The 19,413-nt window shown below is 37.6% G+C and overlaps 1 protein-coding gene across 31 annotated transcripts in view; it reads right to left on the minus strand.

The window, feature by feature from the left end:
- The window catches only part of ADGRL2 (adhesion G protein-coupled receptor L2), a 384,704-nt gene that overhangs the window by 117,064 nt on the left and 248,227 nt on the right, over positions 1 to 19,413 (minus strand). For all 31 annotated transcript variants that reach the window (XM_048313593.1, XM_048313594.1, XM_048313592.1 and 28 more), the window contains one exon: positions 6,339 to 6,511. In XM_048313593.1, coding sequence (XP_048169550.1) covers positions 6,339 to 6,411 — 73 coding nt within the window. In that variant the 5' untranslated portion in view covers positions 6,412 to 6,511. The remainder of the gene's footprint in view (positions 1 to 6,338; positions 6,512 to 19,413) is intronic.

Raw genomic sequence — 19,413 nt, forward strand, 5'->3', positions numbered from 1 at the left:
TGAGACTTCCTGGAACAGCAGAAATGTGGAATGCCTTGCGCAAAAGGATTTTTTCAGCTCCTACTGTCAGAAAGAACTGCATATTCAATTTATCATACTGTGTCTCTGGATTTCAGGTATGGCTCATTTACAGAGGCATACATACAAAATATATCCTGTGTTAAAAATGTAAAAAGTTTAGTATTCCTCAAAAAAATGAATTATGATTAGAAAAGTATCCAGCATTCAGGAGTCTCATTTGAAATATCTACCCAAACATAATAAACAAAAAAAAACAAAATCACAAGGAGCAACTATAAATATTCTTCTACAAAAACAACACTGATGAGTAAAAATAACACCAGTTAACCACTGCAAAAGGCCAGACAATTTTTAAGTGTGTCTTCACCATTGTTAGGAGCTCCCATCCTATGAAGTGCCTTTGTAATGGGAGTATGGGTAGACAAGCCAAGAACTTCTCTCTGTGAATGGTTTTATCTCCTCTTCCTCATGTAACACAATCTGGAACGCTATCACAAACATGGAAGCAGGCACATACATGAAACATATTTTAGAGCCATTTGTGTAAGTCCTTTTTCTGCCTTCATCCTACATATGCTTCCTGCTATCAAGACACCCATCCATGCAATATACAATTAGCACAGACTATTACTTTCTGTGCCATTTACTCACAGAGGTAGGCCATGAGCATCCATGGATCTACTTGCAAGTATAAAACCCATTATGTGCTTGTAGAACTTGGCAACAAATATTAAATCTAAAATCATTATACTTTATGATAATTTTTATAATCTGATCATAAAGAGACTAAATGTAATAAGAAAGCCAGTGCTGAGGCACTCATTGATATCAGATGCTTCAGGCAATTATACTTCCATTTTACACTATGACCTGAAAGTACAATATAAAACAATGTTAAAACTATATAAAAATCCTTGTTACTAAGATGAGCAGCATTCTTCCACTTGAAAAAAACCAGAAATGACAAATAATTAAAGATTTTTAAAACACAACTCTTAATAAAAACTAAATCATATGTTGTCCCATATTCAGTCACAGAATACTAATAAAGCCTATTTGCTTTGTAAAAGACGTGTCCAAATATTTATACTCTTTTCTTTGCTTAAATTGTAAGACTCCTACATTAACATTTCCTAGCAAATTTTCATTTAAATGTAAGTACAGTATTTAAAATGGTTCTTCATGCATCCTTCTACATGGTTCTTCTACATTTTAAAGTAGTGGTGGTTTTGCTTTGGTTTCAAAAATGTAATATTACAGCATAGAATCCTGCAGACCTCACTGCTCTGGGAATATATAAAAGGTTATTTCACTGCCAGCATGTTAAAGCATCTCTGGATTTTCTGGGCAGTCTGTCAGTCTCTATTTTCTGGAAATACAGTTGAAAAGCTTAACAGACATTCTTCTTTAAGAAGAAGTTTGGTCTTGCAGTTTAGATCAATTTTCTTTTTAGAAGATATGTTGGGCCTCCCTCAGAAAAGAAAAGAGGGATGTGCCAGGTAAGTATGCACCAGAAAATCCCACTGAAAAATGGCATGATCTTTCAGGACAGAAAACAGGACCCAGTACAGCAGTTGCTTTCTTCAAAACAATTCTGCATAATCTGCATTAACCAATTAGGAAAACAAAAATTTGCTAAAGAATCCTAAACCGTATCAGGTATACATGATATAAATAAAGATAGTATTAGGCTTATCTGACTGATGCTCTAAAGGGCAGGCAATACCTGTGTGGCCTTAGCATGCTGGGCATGCTTACAGATGCTTTGCAACCTCTGTAAACCAAGTAGTTCCTGCTAACTGGGTGCCTGACAGAGAGTTCTCACTGTGATAAATTCCCTGGCTAGAAACTAAATTAGTGCTCCTATTTGCTCTGGTGTGACTCCATAATGGATTTCACTCCTTGCAGAACCTTAATCCACTAATTAACAGAAGTTGATTTCTACTCAAGTCCATGGTACAAGTTTTTTATGATTTTTATCCTCGGCAAAATCCTACTAATACTCCCTAGTAAAGGTGTAGGAAAGCTGACGTGCTTTTATAGTTTGTTCAGTACGTGTGCCATGTGCCTTAGACACTCCATGTCCGAGTGGCCTGACAGGAAGGTGAAGAGCTGAATAATACACTAAAATAGCAAATACCTTTGTAGTGGCCCAGAGTACATTATCTGAATTTAGTATGTCTTTTCTTTAGTAAATGCACTAACATTGAATATGCACTTAAAACAGCTTCCAATTCAGCACTCAGCTCTTTGGCTGGCATAACTGGAATTTACAGGAAGATATACTTTTCAACGTAATGCTCATTAAAACAAACATCCAGAAGCAAAGACAAGCTGGATTTCTTTAAATAACATTAATTCAATTTAGGAAAACAGAATTAAATAGATAATGAAAGCATGATGCTTCTTCCTTTGGACAAAGCATAGATAATAATTCATAATAAAATGAATTTAAATTGTATTAAACCTTGATTAAAATAGAATGCTAGCAAAGAAAATTATTTCAGCACTTCCCAAGCACTTGTGCTTTTCAAGCAGCAGAAGAGAATAAAAACAAACGGCATCAGAAGCTAGTCAAAAAGGTGGACTTTGTAAGCAAGATAAAGCTTAAAATACTGAAACCTGCACAGTCCAAAAGCAAATCTTCACCATGATGTTAAGCTCTGACATCCTTTTTTCATTTGCATATTAGTGTATATGTCTTAACTTGCTTGAAGAGAAACCAATAATACATATAATAAGCTTTCTACTCTGCTTTGCTATGGAAACAAGACATGTGTGATCTCACTCTCTGGCTTTCTGTATTTTCTCAGATAATTTTTAACTTGTTAGATGATTTCACCCTTAGGAAGGGGGAAAAAATGAGGGAAAAAAATAGGTGGTGTCAAAAGTAATTAATTTCCTAGAGTTTGCAGGAAACAGGTAAGTAAAGGTGCAGGACTCAGCTGCACAGGGCAGAGCAGGAAGCCCCTCCTGCAGACCAGAACCATGACAGCGTGGGACAGACACAGGCTCTGGCACAGCACAGAGGGAGCTCTGCTCTGCCCTGGGTCCACAGGCCACGCCTCACATGGCCACCACGTCCAGCCAAACTGCTTCCCAAGGACTGTCCTTTCAGTCTGCCTTTTGCAATAGAACCATAGTTTGAAAGACATGCCTGTATAAAACATGCTAGAAAAAGGCACAGGAAACTTTCAGAAAAGATTAATATTCCAGCTCGTGACTTGAGCTTTTCATCCCTTTTTCTAGCCTCTTGTCTCTTCCTCATTTAGGGCCGCAATGCTTGCTGTTGATGGCAATAACAACAAACACAACAATATTGACCTGTTGTTGATCAGGTGTACCAGCACTGTGTAATAACTCAGTGTGGTTTTCCTGCCCAGCTGTCAGCACTTGTCTGTTCCAGGTGAATTTTACCTGCAGGAATGGACTGTTTCAAGAGCAATCCCATCTGGACTGCATAGCCAGGAAAAACAAAAAGGAAAACCAAGACCTTCTTATCTGAAGATACGATTCCTGTTTGGATAGGCAACACTAAAAGAAAATTACAGCCTTCGTATAACTGTGCCTGCTTGCTAATTCCCTGGTGAGTTAAAGTTAAGGCTGTGAGAGTAATGAAGCCTTTTCTTGATTGGAAAATGTTTCATTATGTGAACAAATGAATCACTTGTCCATACCCAGGATTCTTTCCCCCGCCTTCGTCTCCATTAAACTGTACAGAAACATTAAAATGTAACAGCAGGGAATTTAGCCAGGTTTTATCTCCCCCAGTAACTGTAACAACCTACATGTACACATCAGATTTCTATAAAAAAACCTACGTTCCAAGCAAGAGAATTAAAGATTTTCTTATTTCTAGCAAAAGTTAGATGCTCTTATTTTAACCTTTGTTCATGTTCGTACTTCCAGGCATGAAGTGCTACTAAAGCATGTTATACTTGGCATCTCTTATTACTGAAGCAGAAGGCAATGTAATCTTGTGAGAAAGTGTAATAATGCAGTATTCATTTTTCTTCTGTGGCTGGAAGCCAACTCTATATTAATATTCATTTCCAGTATACAGAGCCCCAGTATTTCATTTATTTTAAGAATTTACAATTAATTTGGTATTATTCTGTTATCTGCTCCCAATTTCCTTCCCTGTTTCTTGTAGCTGAAAAAGCAGCCCTTGTATAGACTTTAAAAAAGTAAATTCACAACTGAAGCATCAAAAGATTGCTACTGGCTACTAAAAGCAAGAAAAACAGGGACAGTACAAAATGAACTTGAAATATTGCAGATGACAATGACAATTAACTCTCTGCAAATGGCAAAAATTCCATCTGCAGAAGTTCTCAGTTGACTTTTTCCTTTCCAAACTCAGCAGATAAAACACTCTTTACAGCCTGCTGTTTGCAACTGTAATGGAACCACAGAAAGTTCACCTGTTTTCCTTTTTGCTTTCAAATGTTTTCAACCACCACAAAGAATTAAACTGCAAGTACCTGAATGCATGTAAAATGCATTAGGTAGAGGGATTTGAAACAATTGCAATAATAAAAAAAAAAAATAGTATTTCAAAACTTCAGAAAAAAATGCACAGATAGATGTCTCCACTTCATACACCTTAGGTTTCACCTAGTGCAACCACTTTTGCAATGTAAGTGCATTTATAATTAGCACCAGTTATTACCAAACCAGCCAGTCATAAAGTTTGTAACTCCAATCTCCTAATCCTCATTTACCTTTCTTACCTCAGAAAGAGGCTGAAAAGCATTTTACCTTCCAGCTGTTTGTACTTACTTTCTTATACTAGTAAGATTACAGCCAAGTCCACAGCCTGGACAGACACTGAGAGAGCAGCGAGTACAGCAGCTCCCAGATCAGGAGTCCCACCAAGGATGAAACCATCTGAGATGTGCACAGGAAATGCCAGTTTCCTACTATATCCTGGCAATATTTAAGGAGGGGAGGGATGGGAAACTGACTGTGAAAGCTATTTAACTGAAATGAGACTTCCCCAAGTTCAGAAACCTCCATGAAGACTCTGAGGACACACTCCCTGAGAGATGTGTATGTTCACACATGCAGATGAACGACCTATTCCAGCAAAGCTCGTCTGTCGGCACAACGCACAACCCGAGCTGTGCAAGTCTAGGAAGAAAGCTTAGGAAATTACACAGTGAGCGTGGAAGGCTGTGTAAAATATTTGATTTTTTAATCTCGGGTTTTGTCATTTTTAGGGACTTTTCATTTATATAATAGTTCCTTTTTACTTATACAGATTTAGGAAAAAAAGAGAGGGGCAGGCAGGGTAGCTTTCCTGAAGTATTTCTGAAAATCTAGCCTTAAAATTCAAAGAATTTTGACAGAGTAAGGTGTGTATCTGCTTTAAAAGCTGGTGACATCATGACAAAGGTGCAGCAAGGAAGTCTACATATTATATATCAACTACTGAATAATGTGAGATGGCATGGAGATGCTATTTTATTACTAAACCAATCTTTTCACCTGCAATCTAGCCAATTAAAATGCTTACACCCAAAAATAGCCTCAAGTTCTTGACGAATATTTGTAATTCAGAATTAATAAATAATGTTTTTCTGTTCATTCATTTGTGTTTCTCTGTTTATTAAAAGGGCTACAAGAACAGCTGTGGAGACAGACTAACTGGATGAAGTATAGTTTATGAAGAAAAACAGATAAAGAACAGATAATGCAACTTCTTTAAAAAAATCTTTTTCCTTCCTCATCTCTTAAATTTAACAGCTATTTTAAACACATTTGATAGCAGTGAAGTATTTTTTTCCTTTTTCTAAGAAAAGCAAAAATATTTTCAAGTGGATGCTATTTCTGTATGAACTTTGAGTTTTATTTCCTGAAATTTAACTTGCATAGTACTAATCTTAATGAAGTGTTTGCCATTTCATTTTTAGTGAGCCAAATTAAAAAAGTAAAATGGGTATTTCATTTAGTTGTTTTATATCACATCTAACATATGCATACATTCCTTTTAAATGGTTGTGCGATGAGAATAGATAAGGAAGGATAAGAAGGAAGAATCCAAAAATAAGGCACCTACCAATCAAGGCTATTAATATTTCACTTGCCTGAACATTGTGTTTCAATTTCAACATATCAGACTACCAAACCCAAAAAATCTATTTTCTTTTTTCGTCATTAAAAAGGGACAATCTGAGTCTTATATATTAAACCTAGAATATGCTACAGATACATTTAGTTTTACATCCTCAAACTTCACGTTACCTAACAGAAATTAATTGTACAGTCCATTTAACTCATCTGCAAACTCAAGTAAAAAATAAACTAAAGCTTACCTTCAGTACACTGCAGGAAGCTGATAATGAGCAGAAACCAAAAACTTTGCATTCTGCAGCCAGAAGACACCATTATTGATCCCTGTAAGAATTTTCTTTGTATTCCTTAATGAATCCAGTTATAAAAGCCCAGGATCATCGAAACCAGTGGTCTGCATTATTCATCTTCATAGCTGGAGTAACAGAGAATTTGGAAGAAAAAGAGAAAAAAATCCATCAGTACCTGAACACCAATAATTTAGAATACCAAATTTTACTTCACACAGGGACGGAAGGTTTTAGTAAAAACTGACAGTACACCTGCATTGTAGCTGGGAATTTGGCAGGTTTCTGGGGTGGAATCTCTCAAGGTCAACGATCGCTAAACACGATGCCAAATAATGGTATGTGTTAAGGTTGAAAGTATGAGTGTTATTGATGTATTTGCACTAAGATGCATGAAAAAAAACCAACTGGAGAACATTTTTACTGAATATAAGAAATTGGACCTGTAGATGAGTAGGCTATGCTTTTCTGACTCCACAAATCTGACACAACCTGCGTTTCTGTACCTTGACGAACCATAGTAAAATTAAATCTAGGGCACTACCATATTTCTTGGGGATTTGAAACATGGAGTGGCTGAGAACAACACGGCAACTCCTCTTAGCAGGAAGGCTGAGCAGGTCTGCTCCCTGCCATGGTTCTGGCGTTGCCTTCCTGCTACACAAAGATTGTTCTTCTTGGATGAGAGAGGCAGTAACAGCTGCTTTGCTGAAAAAATACCCTCTTTGGTGAGGCAGGCTCTTCATATGACTGCACATCTAGCTGTATTTCTACACAATAAACATCTTCAGAGAAAAGGGAATAAACAATAGATGAGACCTTCGCCTGTCTTTATCCTCGGACAAGATTTGTCTCCTACTGAGAAATACAAACTGAACTGCTCCTGTAAACGACATATCAAAGGAAGAATTCTTAAAACTATCATTTGCATTTGAAAAATATAATTACAGTGATAGAGTGCAGTTGCTGTGCTAGAAGATTTGACAGCAGAGTGCTCCCTTTTGCTAATGACTCTACTCTCTCACCAGCCAGCTGAGTAACTACACACATCCTCTTCCATATCTCACTGTGTGAAGCTAGGTCATGCTTCAGCCCTGACTATTACAGAGTTTGGGGAGCTAGAGAAAAATTAACATCCATAAAAGAACAAATTATTTTTAAGTGGAAAACTAGCTCTACATATTACAGATATGTGAAACAACTCTGGAGAACACTGAACACTGCAGCAATCACAGATGCAAAGGGCTGAGCCTGGTGTCACATTGGCTTGGTCTTTCCAAGACAAACGAACAGGACTGTGTGGATGTATTGCTGACATATCTGAAATTAAAGTTACTTTAAAACCATGTAACAATGACAACGTAAAAATTTAAGTGGCAGGATCCAAGGGCCACTTATGATTCTTATGAGTACTAGAGCATGTTAAGGGCTTTAAAAATACATTTACCCTTTTGGCAAGGAGAAGTGGAAAGGATGAAGAGCACAAAATGCCAGATACAGAAATTCTACAAAATGTTGATCATTTTCAGAAGTAGAAAGTGTATATTAGTCAATGCTAATCAATGATATATTTGTTCCCTGAGCACACTAACAGCAACAAGACTGACACTCAGTTTTTTCCTCCAGGAGAGAAAGATGGGAATTAACAGAAAACATTATGGAACAATTTCTCTGGCTCTCAAGGAAGGCAGTATATCTGTGGAGATTATTAAATAGCCAAGCAGGTTTCTTTACTTGACTCCTCTTTAAGAGAACTGGGCCATCCCTCTCACAACACAAGTGTGCTTGTGATTCCTCACACAGGGAAATGAAGGAAACGATATCTGAGACCATATGATTTTATGTTTATTGATACACAAAAATAAGCCCTTTTTCCAATTTCCAACTACAGACAGTGCTCTTCAGTCACAGGCACCTTTTTCCCTGCACATATTTCAGCGAGGAGCAGGCAACAGCGAACCGAGCACAGGACGGCTAAAGCTTGGCTCTCCCTGGCACATGCCCTTGTGCCCTGAGGTACAAGGTGTGACCTTGATTTAGATAGTGATACACCACAACCCCAAAGTGATTATGAAGAGACAGTCACATTCCAGCTCTAGATCTTTTACATTGGGCTGAAACTCTTTTGCAACTAAAAGAAAATAAATCTAAAAGTCCGCAAAGGATGCACTGCATTCAGCAGAAATTAAAATTGCAAAGGAGCTCCTGCTGAGTTAAGAAGAAAAAATTGCCACCATGATCTCCAAAAAAAAGCCCTGGAGATAGTTCAGCTAGAAGCTTGGGACGAGTTTGGATTAATTTTTCACCTGTAGCACCCAAAGGAAAAATCATAAAACTATTTCACGCACACTACAGACTAATCAGCATAATTTCAGTAAGCAATCAGAATAATCCAGGAGAATGGATGATGAATAATAATGGCTAAAAGTGAAATGAAATCAGCCTTCTGATTGCTCCCAGTCTGTCCAGAAGCTTTGGACTTCCTGAGACTCAAGTTTTATCATTATTTCTGTACCATATCACTGCGCTCCCAGATTTTGAGACATCTTTCTTCAAGTGGATAGTGACATACCTGTGCTTTATCATTCTCAAAGTCATTACTTCCTTGCAGGCCTTTTTAAATTGGAGGGGGGAGGAAAGAGTTATGTTAAAAATAAAAACAATAATCAAAGCATCACTTGCAGTAAGACCCAGCATCTCCCTAGAAAAGAGTTGCAAAATGTATGCCAAATAATTTACTTTTTTTTTTTTTCAATTGAGTAAGAGCTCTTGACCTTCTAAACCAACTTAGCTACTGTTATAAGGACCTACAGTTTCTGAAAACATATTGATGTCTTTGTAACACCAAAACCAGCAGAAATTATTCAATTAAGAAGAAATTGTGAGCATTTTAAAAGACAAATTTAAGTGTTTTCTGTAATATATTGCTCTCTTTAGGTTGCTGTAGCCTACAGACATAGAATTTAACTCAGTGCGCTGCTGCAAAAAGAATTCAAAATAAACTAACCAGCTCATACGAGATTATCAGTAATGCATGTTTATCTAAAAACCCAAGAAAAATTGAAATAGAGTTTGAAAACTGATGCAATAGGGTTTGAGGTTTCTTCTTTTCTTTTGAATAAGTTAACATTTTCACAGCAAACAAATTTTAATGGAGCCTCCGTATTTGAGAAACTCTGTGTGGCTCCAAGTAAAAGAACAGTGCAGTTCCAACTATTCATCAGCATAACAAAAGCTAAACCTGAGAAAGGCATCCAGACATGAGCTGGAGCCAGAGAGCACTCGGACTAAAGACACTGCTGTCAGCCACATCCTTCTGACCATCCATCTATCAGTGATACAGAGACTGGCGGTGGCATCTCACAACAACAACAAATCCCAAACCAAACGAGTAGAAGCAGGAAAAGATGTATTAAGTTACTTCTTTATAAACAGAAAAAGGAGACCACAGCGAGTGGCTGTCCTGTGCAAATAAGTTATTTCCCCTCAGACCTTAATAAACCTTTTCTCTGCATGGCTGATTGCTTCAGCTTGTGGGTGGGGCAGAGAGAAACTCCCTAGAGCAAAATCTTGCTTGAATTTCAGAGTGCAATAAAAGCTGCCCAGAAAATTTCAGTTGTAACTTAAATCCCTACCTCTGGGCCATACTGCAATCTCCCACAGGAAAAAAACCAACCCCCTGCTGGAAGTAGAGTGGTTCACCTTGTTAAGATTCTTCTCATATGCACCCTTAAAGAAGGCTAGATCAGGAATAGAAATGTTAATGTTCAAACCTGTAACACTGCAAAGGTACCGGGCATCTCTTCCTACTGTATTCATAAGCTGTGCTCCAAGTCCCCAATATCCTAGTGCCCCCGCCTCGCTTCCTTGTTCTTCTGTGCTTCTGAAACTTCTTACAGACAGAACATGACCGCTGCAGAATACATGCCACTGCTGGCCATCCCTCTCCCCGCAACATTGCTCAAGAGCACCCCAGAGATAAGAGAAAGCTGCTCCAAGCGTGCTCCTTGAAATACTTTCATCTTTGAAGAGAAAGACCTCTAAAGGACTGCTGTGTCCCAACTCTACTCTGTTTAACCTTCCCAAGGTTTTATGTTCAAAAGCCAAAAAAGAGTCTTTAAGAGCTTCCAGACAACTGACACAGCATGCTCAAAAGCTGCCTTTTCCCTCCTGTACTATCCAGCTTTTCAGGCAATTAAGACAAAGGAGAACACAGAGATCTTTCCAGCTAAGCAAGGATGTTTTCTTTAGCTAAAAGTCATTCAGACTAATGCTGATGTATTTTAGAGTATAGTGCTTAATTTTCTAAGTAATTTTAGAAACACCTCAGAGCACTTGCAACCTCAGTGAAGCTTTAACATCCCTATTACAGAAACAAAATTTATACTAGCTTTAAAGATGATGAGGCACAGGGAGGTAAGGAACATCAGGCGTAGCTGCACAACTCATACATGCCAAGGAACTAGCAGGACCAGGCAGTCCTTTCTATAAATCCTGTGTGACCTACCTTGCCATACATGCAGCACCCCCACTGCCTTTCATAACCCAGTTTATGAAACTAAGTAATTCTGTAATATATATGAGCCATTCTGCAGAGGAAAGGAGGGGCAAGAGAAGGCAAGGGTGAGTACATATATACTCGTACAATATAATAGACTACTTAGTCTCCTGAGAAATCATGTGTCCACGTGCTTTCCCATCATAAGGCTTTCCCAATTTAAAAAAAACCCAGAAAGTCAAACTTCCCATAATCTGTAACATAAGAATTTAATTAGTGAAGTGTGATTAGTAAAACTGTCTAAGCCGCATTAGTAAAATACTTGAATGAGACTAATACTGTTTATGATCCAAGAGCTACCGTTTTCTACATATCTGCAATGAGATCCAGCTCTAGTTTTCAATATTGAACATATCTTCACATGCATTCAATATGAGTTATTCCTAAGTTTCCAATACGCTTATTCAAAAACTGATTTACATTAATAACTCCACGTTAGTGCTACAGTACCAGATTGTAGAAAATCTGGTTATGAGTTTTAGCTATGAGACCTTACAAAAAAAACCCGTGATGACAAGCAAGACTATGTGCTGATCTAGTTAGCCTCCTTCTACTACCTATGGTAAACAATGCCTGATCTTCTCCAATGAAACCAGCTGCATATTGCAAGGAGAAAGGAAAGACTAACTCTGCTACATCTAAAATGGCTAACAAAGACTTCTTTTCCCTTAAAAGCAATTTAATGCTCAAAAGGTAGCAGGGAGTCTTATCTACAGTTCTGTATTCAACAGTCCCTATTAATTGTCACCTTGAACACTGGATTTCTAACCCAAAACATTTCTTCCTGCGTTACATGGAAAGAATACAGTATAAGGGAAGGGAATAATACAGTAAGAACAAGACTTGACCAAGGTCATCCAATCTTGCTACAAAAAATTACTTCAATGCATTCAGCCACATTGTGCTCTGAAGTTACATGTTCATGCCTGAGGAATGCCTGAAACAGTGAACAATAAATGTGTATCCTTAATTGACAAACACCCCAGAAACACCTGAGTTCCCAGCTCATCAGTGTAACAGATCATTCAAAATACCCAATCTACCTAAGCAAGACATGACACTAAACAGTGCATGGACACTATTTTAACAGTGGAACATCACAATTTAGTCCATCAGTCCCCAGCACCTCAGTGGTCTACCACAATAATTCACAGAGAAAATAAATAGGATTTGAGAGGAAAAGACAAAGATTTTCCTTTCTCGTCAGCACTCTAATTCAGCTTGGCCTCACTCTTGTGTTTTACAGACACGTTACACAGCGGTCCATTCCCAACAAGCCAGCTTTGCCCCTTGTTAACACAGGATAAAGCCTGGACACTCTAGGGAGTTCTCATTCAATAAGCCAGCAAAGTAAACCTTTGCTAGCACTAATAAGAATGGCTTTTTTTGGCTCCAGGCACTCTCCTTTTGCCAAGTCTGAATTTCTGGTTTTGCCTTTGATAAATGCTCAGAATCAAGGTGGGGGTGGGGGCGGACAGGGGGTGCCACTCAATCCTCGTTGCAAATTCCCTCTATTTCACCTGAAGTGACACCGTGCCACTACATGAGAACACCTCCACTCCAGCAGTGCAGGTAAAACCTTTCTACCACTTCTGCCCTCTGTGTCACTACAGCTTCCTGGGGACTCAAAGATAAATCACCACCACCCAAAGAAGGGGGGAGGGAAAGGGATGCTTTAAGTCAATTACAACCGTTATCGGCTGTAATATCTTAGTGTCATGCTGAGCATGTTAAATATGCTGATCACTGTGGACACCAGAGGCACAGTCTGAGGCTGTTTGCCATTCTCTTCATTAAACTGCAAAACAAATAGCTCTCATTTTCAAACCTATGTAGGACAGATTCTATGAACATCAAAAATAAACAAGAAAATAATGAGTATCTTTACGAAACCACTGAGAGCCACATGACAAACCTAAAGAAGCAATTGTAACAGCTGAAGAAAATTCAAAGGCTTTTCAAACTTCTCAGAAGAGAAATCCTCAAAATAATGTATTTATATTAAAGATCTCATTTCTTTCCCCTGGAAAAAAAAATCACTAGACTAACATCAACCAAAGACACAGCAGTCTTGTAAGACAGGAAACTGTTTGCTGACAGCCTTGACAAGGCTTTGCAAAGGCCCCTATTTCTCAAAGCTGTTATGCCACTTAGCTGATCTCTTTTTTTTTTTTCTTCCCCTCCACTGTTTTTAACAGCTGAGAACTTGTTTGAAGTGGAAGTAGACTGAAAAACAAAACAAACAAAACTAAGTCCTGGGACTGTGGTCAGACATGTCGGTACCTGTGAAGCGACATGGTGTTTCTCTAATTGACTGCAAGGATTTCAACACACCTGATCTTCTTTATGGCTGCTAGGCCCTGGGCTTAGGCACAGAGATGAGCTCTGATACTGAGAACTGAATCCAGCTCTGGGGCCCCCAAGATAAGAATTATGTGGACCTGTTGGAGGAGGTCCAGAGGAGGCCACAAAGATGATCAGAGGGCTGGAGCACCTTTCCCATGTAGACAGGCTGAGAGACTTGGGGCTGTTCAGCCTGGAGAAGAGAAGGTTCTGGGGAGACCTTACAGTAGCTTTCCAGCACCTAAAGGGACACATGAGAGCTGGAAAGGGACTTTTTACAACGGCCTGCAGTGACAGGACAAGGGGGAATGGCTTTAAACGGAAAGATGGTAAATATAGAGTAGATGTTTGGAAGCTTCTCTTCAGTATGAGAGCGGTGAGGCACTGGAACAGGGTTGCCAGTGCCACATCTATGGAAGTGTTTAAGCCCAGGTTGGATGGGGCTTTGAGCAACCTGGTCTGGTAGCATGTGTCCCTGGCTATGGAAGGGGGGTTGGAACTAGATGACAATTTAAAGTCCCTTCCAACCCAAACTGTTCTATGATTCTGTCTTTCGCAGCTGACACACACTGAAGTAAGACAAGTCCACAGACCAACACAGAGCCAGCAAAACACGCACGCATTACTAACTTCCAAAATAAAATCAAGTCACAGGCAAGAGCAGACAAGAACACAGCACTTTTATCCATGCTATAACAGGGTGAACGGGGGCTGTATAGTCCCAACACACTGGACCTCTTGGGGGATGTGCTGCAGCCTCATCATTTGATATTCATGCACAAACCCCAGTTTGGTACCACCAACTCCCTGGAAACTACTGCACTGAAAACTTCTTTGCTGAGCACGTGCCAAGGAATATTACCAAAAAGATTCATGAAGGTGCTGGTTTAACATCCATTTTAAAGCATCCATTTTCTATCAGTTGTTATGATCATATTTTATGATCATATTAAGTGGTCTGTATTCAATACAAATGATATCGTTCCAGTTTCAGGACCAAGCTTGAGTGTGCAGCAAAATCACTTTTGATTATTTTAAAAAATTCTATCAAACCCCTTTGTTATTGCCAGAGAAATACCAACTCTTTATAAGCAACTGAAAAATATTTGCCATTTTAAAAGGTCAGAAGCAGTGGGCATATAGATACAGTCACCATGCACTGGCTGTAGTTTGGGCAGATCTTTGCTTAGAGAGGAATATTATTCTAACATTAACATCTGTGAGACCATGGCCTAATCATTGTGCAGTGAAATATGAATCAAAATCAATGGTGGCATCTAAGATGTAATCTCTGCTGTGTTTGGCTCACTGCACTGAATCCTTGACTCATAAATCATTGTTACTAGCCATTCAGTGAAATCAATATTCAGATTCCCTCTTGGTCTATACATATGACCACTAAATGAAATAATAATGACCAAAAACTGTCATATATTAGGTTATCAATATTACCAAAAGGGTTTTCTTGGGAGCAATGAGGTAATCTAGGATAAAATAGACCAGATGAACATGCAAAGAAATGTGAAAAACCTGTAACTGTATAAAGACAGCAGGAGAAAGGTAATTTTAAATATTTCTTCTTCCATCATATGCTCAACTATTAGAATTTATCATAGCATCACAATAATGCATTTTATGAAAGACCATTTCAATAATGCATGTTTTTAATCATGTTTTAAAACATGCTGTACCTAAGCATCTTTCTTTTTCTTCTTTCAAATAACCCCTTCTTAAGTTATTCCTAGCTTTGTTTCTTTTCTCTGAAGCACAATTAATATTACAATGATCAGAGAGTAGTGTTTTCTTTCCAGCAGCCTGATGGTCAGGACATTTAGAAGACCACATTTTAGTTCCACTAAAAATCACTACCACCAAACAAACTTCAAGGAGTAGTTCCGTAAAGCTGTATTTTCCAAACCATTTACAAACCATTTAGTTATTAAAAGGTAGTGGCTCATAACTTGCATAGAAACCTGAGAAGAGCTGTGTGCTACCATCCCATACTTGGCCATGAGCCACAACGAAATTTCTAATTTCGACAACAGAAGGGAAGAAGTCTTTAACTGCTTCTAAGCAGACAAGAGATTCTCCAGGTAAATATGACTTACAGGTAGAAATTCCACTGAATTTACGTAAGCCTTTGGAGGACTTCTGCGTGGACTTCCTAAGTACAAAAAGACGCAGACAGTGCCAGAAGACACATCTTTCAGGTTCAGCACCTTTACGTACCAGTAGCACTTAGGAGGGCAGAAAACTCTAAAATCATGATATAAAAATCAACAAACTCCTTGTTTTTCTTCCCTTGTTTTTTCTCATACACGCATTCAAGTCAAAAACTCAAGGGTGAGAAGTCCTCTATGACAGTACTGCACACACTGCACTAACTCTCTTCCTTGCACCTACACACAAATATACCACTGAATTACACACCTAATGCTTGCACATCATTGAGGATGGGAGAAATGTATGCAATAAATTTGGCAAATAAATCCTCAGGATCTATTCAGAAAGAGCCTGATTCTGCAATGGAACAAAGGATTCAATTCTCTTACTGGATGATGGGCTCTGTAAGGACATAACAAGTTGCCGAGGTGTATAATGGTGCAACTGTAGCTAAGAGTATTTTCTTGTACAATTTAATAAGCAATGAACATTCAGGTGAAAATTCTTAACTATGCAAGACAGCTGAATAAGTACCAGTCATTCATCAGAGCTGCAGCATTCTTTCAACTGGGGAAAACTGGGCTTTCTTATTTATTCACACTATAACAGAAAAATAGAAATTATTTATTTTTTTCTTCATTTTGTGGAAAGTCTAAGTCAAGAAACTATAATGATTACATTTGGAGAAGTTACAAGCAAGAAGAGCTCTAAATTGTAATTCAGCAGGAAGGCTCCTTCAACTTTCAAGTACCACTGCTTAAAACTCTTCTCCCTAGCAGCCTACATAACATTTTCTCTTTTGAAGAGAAATTTCTGAAGAAATAAAAAGAAAAAACTCATGTATTGTGGAAACAGTGAAGGTCTCTTCCATGCATGGTGAAAAGGGAAGTGTGAAGTGATATCTTTTAAATATTAAACAAAATGGAATAGGGGTTATCTCCATTACTGCCATGCCAACTACCACGAGCACTTGAAGACAAAGTATCCTGAAATTGCTTTCATGAAAAGAATTTTTAAAAAGAATGAATACTTTTTAAAGCATTCAAGAGAATGAACCCTTTCCATTGGAGTGACTGAAAACATTATATTTCCTGTACATTTAAATTTTTTTTTAATCATCCATACAGATGAAATTTAAGATACATTTTTTAACACATTTTTTAGCAGCAATGTGACCTCTGATATTCTGTGGTTTCATCAAGCAGACCAAGAACTCTGCGCCACACATTTTACAATTTCTTTTAAATAATATAGCTCTTGGTGGCTCAATGTGACAATGACACTGTTACTTTGGAAAAAAATCATATTTTTCTTTAATTAGGTTACATCATGATTTTAGATGATAATTTATTTAGCCTTTCATAATTATAAATACTTATTGGCTTTTATTTTGTATTCTTTTACTAGAAATTAAAGAGAATTGCTTTTTATTAAAACACTGCTCTTCATACATTCTGCTGCAGTTCATGAACTGTATGTGCAACTACAGAAAAAAAAAAGCCTACATTTGTCTATCAACAGTATTTATAAGTGAGAGAGTGGAAAGATTACAAAATTTTAATAAGAACATTATATTATAGTAGCAATAATCTAGGTGTTTTACTGGGAAGTGAAGTGGATTACCGTAAATGAAATTTTTAAATGTCCTTTCCATTTTATAGATAACAAAAAATGACTCTTTTCATGTCTCGAGCGATAAGGATACATGTGCCACACATTTAAATAGTGCCTTCACCCTATCCAACCCTGCTCATGAATTAATAATTCAGTGACATTAATACAAGAAGATAAATGATAAAGAGGTTATAGCAAAAGGGCCAGTGGTACACATACACTTCTTTTAAAACAGCTAATACCTCTCTGCCAGTTACAGCTAGAACTTTTTTACAGTTTGCAATGGCATTTTTACAATCTGAATAGCAGCTTATGCACACACAATTTCACACAACTCAAGCTTAATAAATCTCCTGCTGCTACCAAACAATCATTCTGGGGGATTAAAGTGCAACATCTGCTAACATTAATAAGCATTTTACATAGCAATATGTATAAAAGCAGTTGCTATCAGTCTTCTGAAAAAGCTTCCAGACTAGTTTGGCATAAATTATACCTTTATCGTTCAACTGGTAACTTTAGCTTATGGCAACAATAAGGTAGCTATAATGCTATATAGCTGGAAAACCCAATGAAATTATATACGGATTGCTATTATCCTTTGTAGTGGAATGATTTTCAAAATACTTGAAAAATAAACAAAAAAAAATGTATGTATGCAAAGAATTTCAGGTAAGAACCTGGTAAAGTCGCACAATTTCAATACTTAGAAGAAACCAAAGCTAGCATTCTGTTTGCAAGAGACAATTTCTCTCCTAATACCAGCAATAACTTTCTAATCCACCTTGGGCTTTTTAAATTTTTATTTGTATTTCTATTAAAGCAGCATCTACTGTGAAAGAATGCATGCCTTCCCAAGGAGTAAAATAAATATCAGGGGGTTTATTTAAGTAGGAATTCCAGCATACATTTTTAGGTAGAATTTGGCAAATGAGCCTGCTTTGGAGTTGAGAGATGTGTAACATCAGCTTGAGCCAAGAACACAGTTGGCAAAAGCGGCACAAACTTTTACTTGCAGCCCTGCCAAGGCAACTCAAGCCCTGCAGTTCAGCTGTGGACAGCCAAATGCCAGAGCCTGCCAATCACCCTTCTCTGGAGTGAAGAAAATGAACAAAGTCATATTCGAGCTTTTAAAAAAACAGATAGGTAATATGCAGATTATGCTGCATAAGCCCTACAATCCTAGTATTTTTCAGAAACTGAAGAGAATCAATAGTCAACTTTGCAATAATAGATATGATAACACTTAGAATACCTTCTTATAGTGCCCCAAGATTACTTTGTCATATGGACACATAGGCCAGTATCTGCAAGGTCATTTCTTTCATGAAAGAATAAATTTGTACAAAAAACATCCATTTATGTAAAAGGACAGCAAACTGGATCAAATACATACGCAGAAAATATTTAATACATTAGTTTTAATTATCAATTAATGTCCCCCGATTTACATTACAGTTTGCTTAAACAGGATTATTTTAACATTATTTTTTAAGTCAAAACATTGCTTTAAAAATTACTATTATCGTATTCTCCTGACATCGCCCACATTCTTATTTGACATGTTTTAAGAGAGATGAAGCAAATCAAAGCAATAAGATAATAAAAGATTCCAGCAATGCCAGTGCTTGACAACTAACACTCAGGGCCTTTTGATGATATCAGGCTTTAAAAGTACCCAGAACTAGGGCTGGAGCCAGGCTTAGCTGAGAAAAAAGCAGTCATTACAGGACAGAAGGAAAAAGCCTAAAACAAAAGGGAAGTACGTTAAGTATGTATTTTCCTCAAACTGATAGTTTCTTTAGGCTGAAGTCCGCACCTGAAATTCCCATTCATATTTCGAAGATCGGAATCACCGTTGCTGGAGGAAGCACACGAGGATTAAGAACCAGGTGCCTCAGTGCCACAAATAGTCTTTCTTAAATACAGCTTGAATTTTAGATTACTGTTTTAAAATAAGTTTTTATTAGGTTACTGTGTGCTGCCTGTAAAAACACAGTTTTATATTAAAGTGATGATTTCTTCATTTTTTTAAATTTTATAATAAAATGATATTGGCACATGATTTTCTTTTCAGGCTATTTCTTCACCCGCACTCTAATTCTCACATCAGACATATCCCCGCCATGTGCCAGCCTTACATGTTCTGGAAGATCCACTGCTGCTGTGATAGTCTCATGGCTGTTTCAAATCCAGGTCCCAACTTTCCACAGTTACTTAGATTAACATTTGCAATCTAATCTATTTTAACACAAGAATTCAACAGCGCTGAGACAAAAATGAGGTGACTTTTTTGCTCAAAGAGGACTGAATATTAAAGATGAAATTTAACAGGTTGTAATCATAACAGTT

This window comes from Corvus hawaiiensis, chromosome 9 (genome assembly GCF_020740725.1).
Source record: "Corvus hawaiiensis isolate bCorHaw1 chromosome 9, bCorHaw1.pri.cur, whole genome shotgun sequence".
Taxonomy (NCBI): Eukaryota; Metazoa; Chordata; class Aves; order Passeriformes; family Corvidae; genus Corvus; species Corvus hawaiiensis.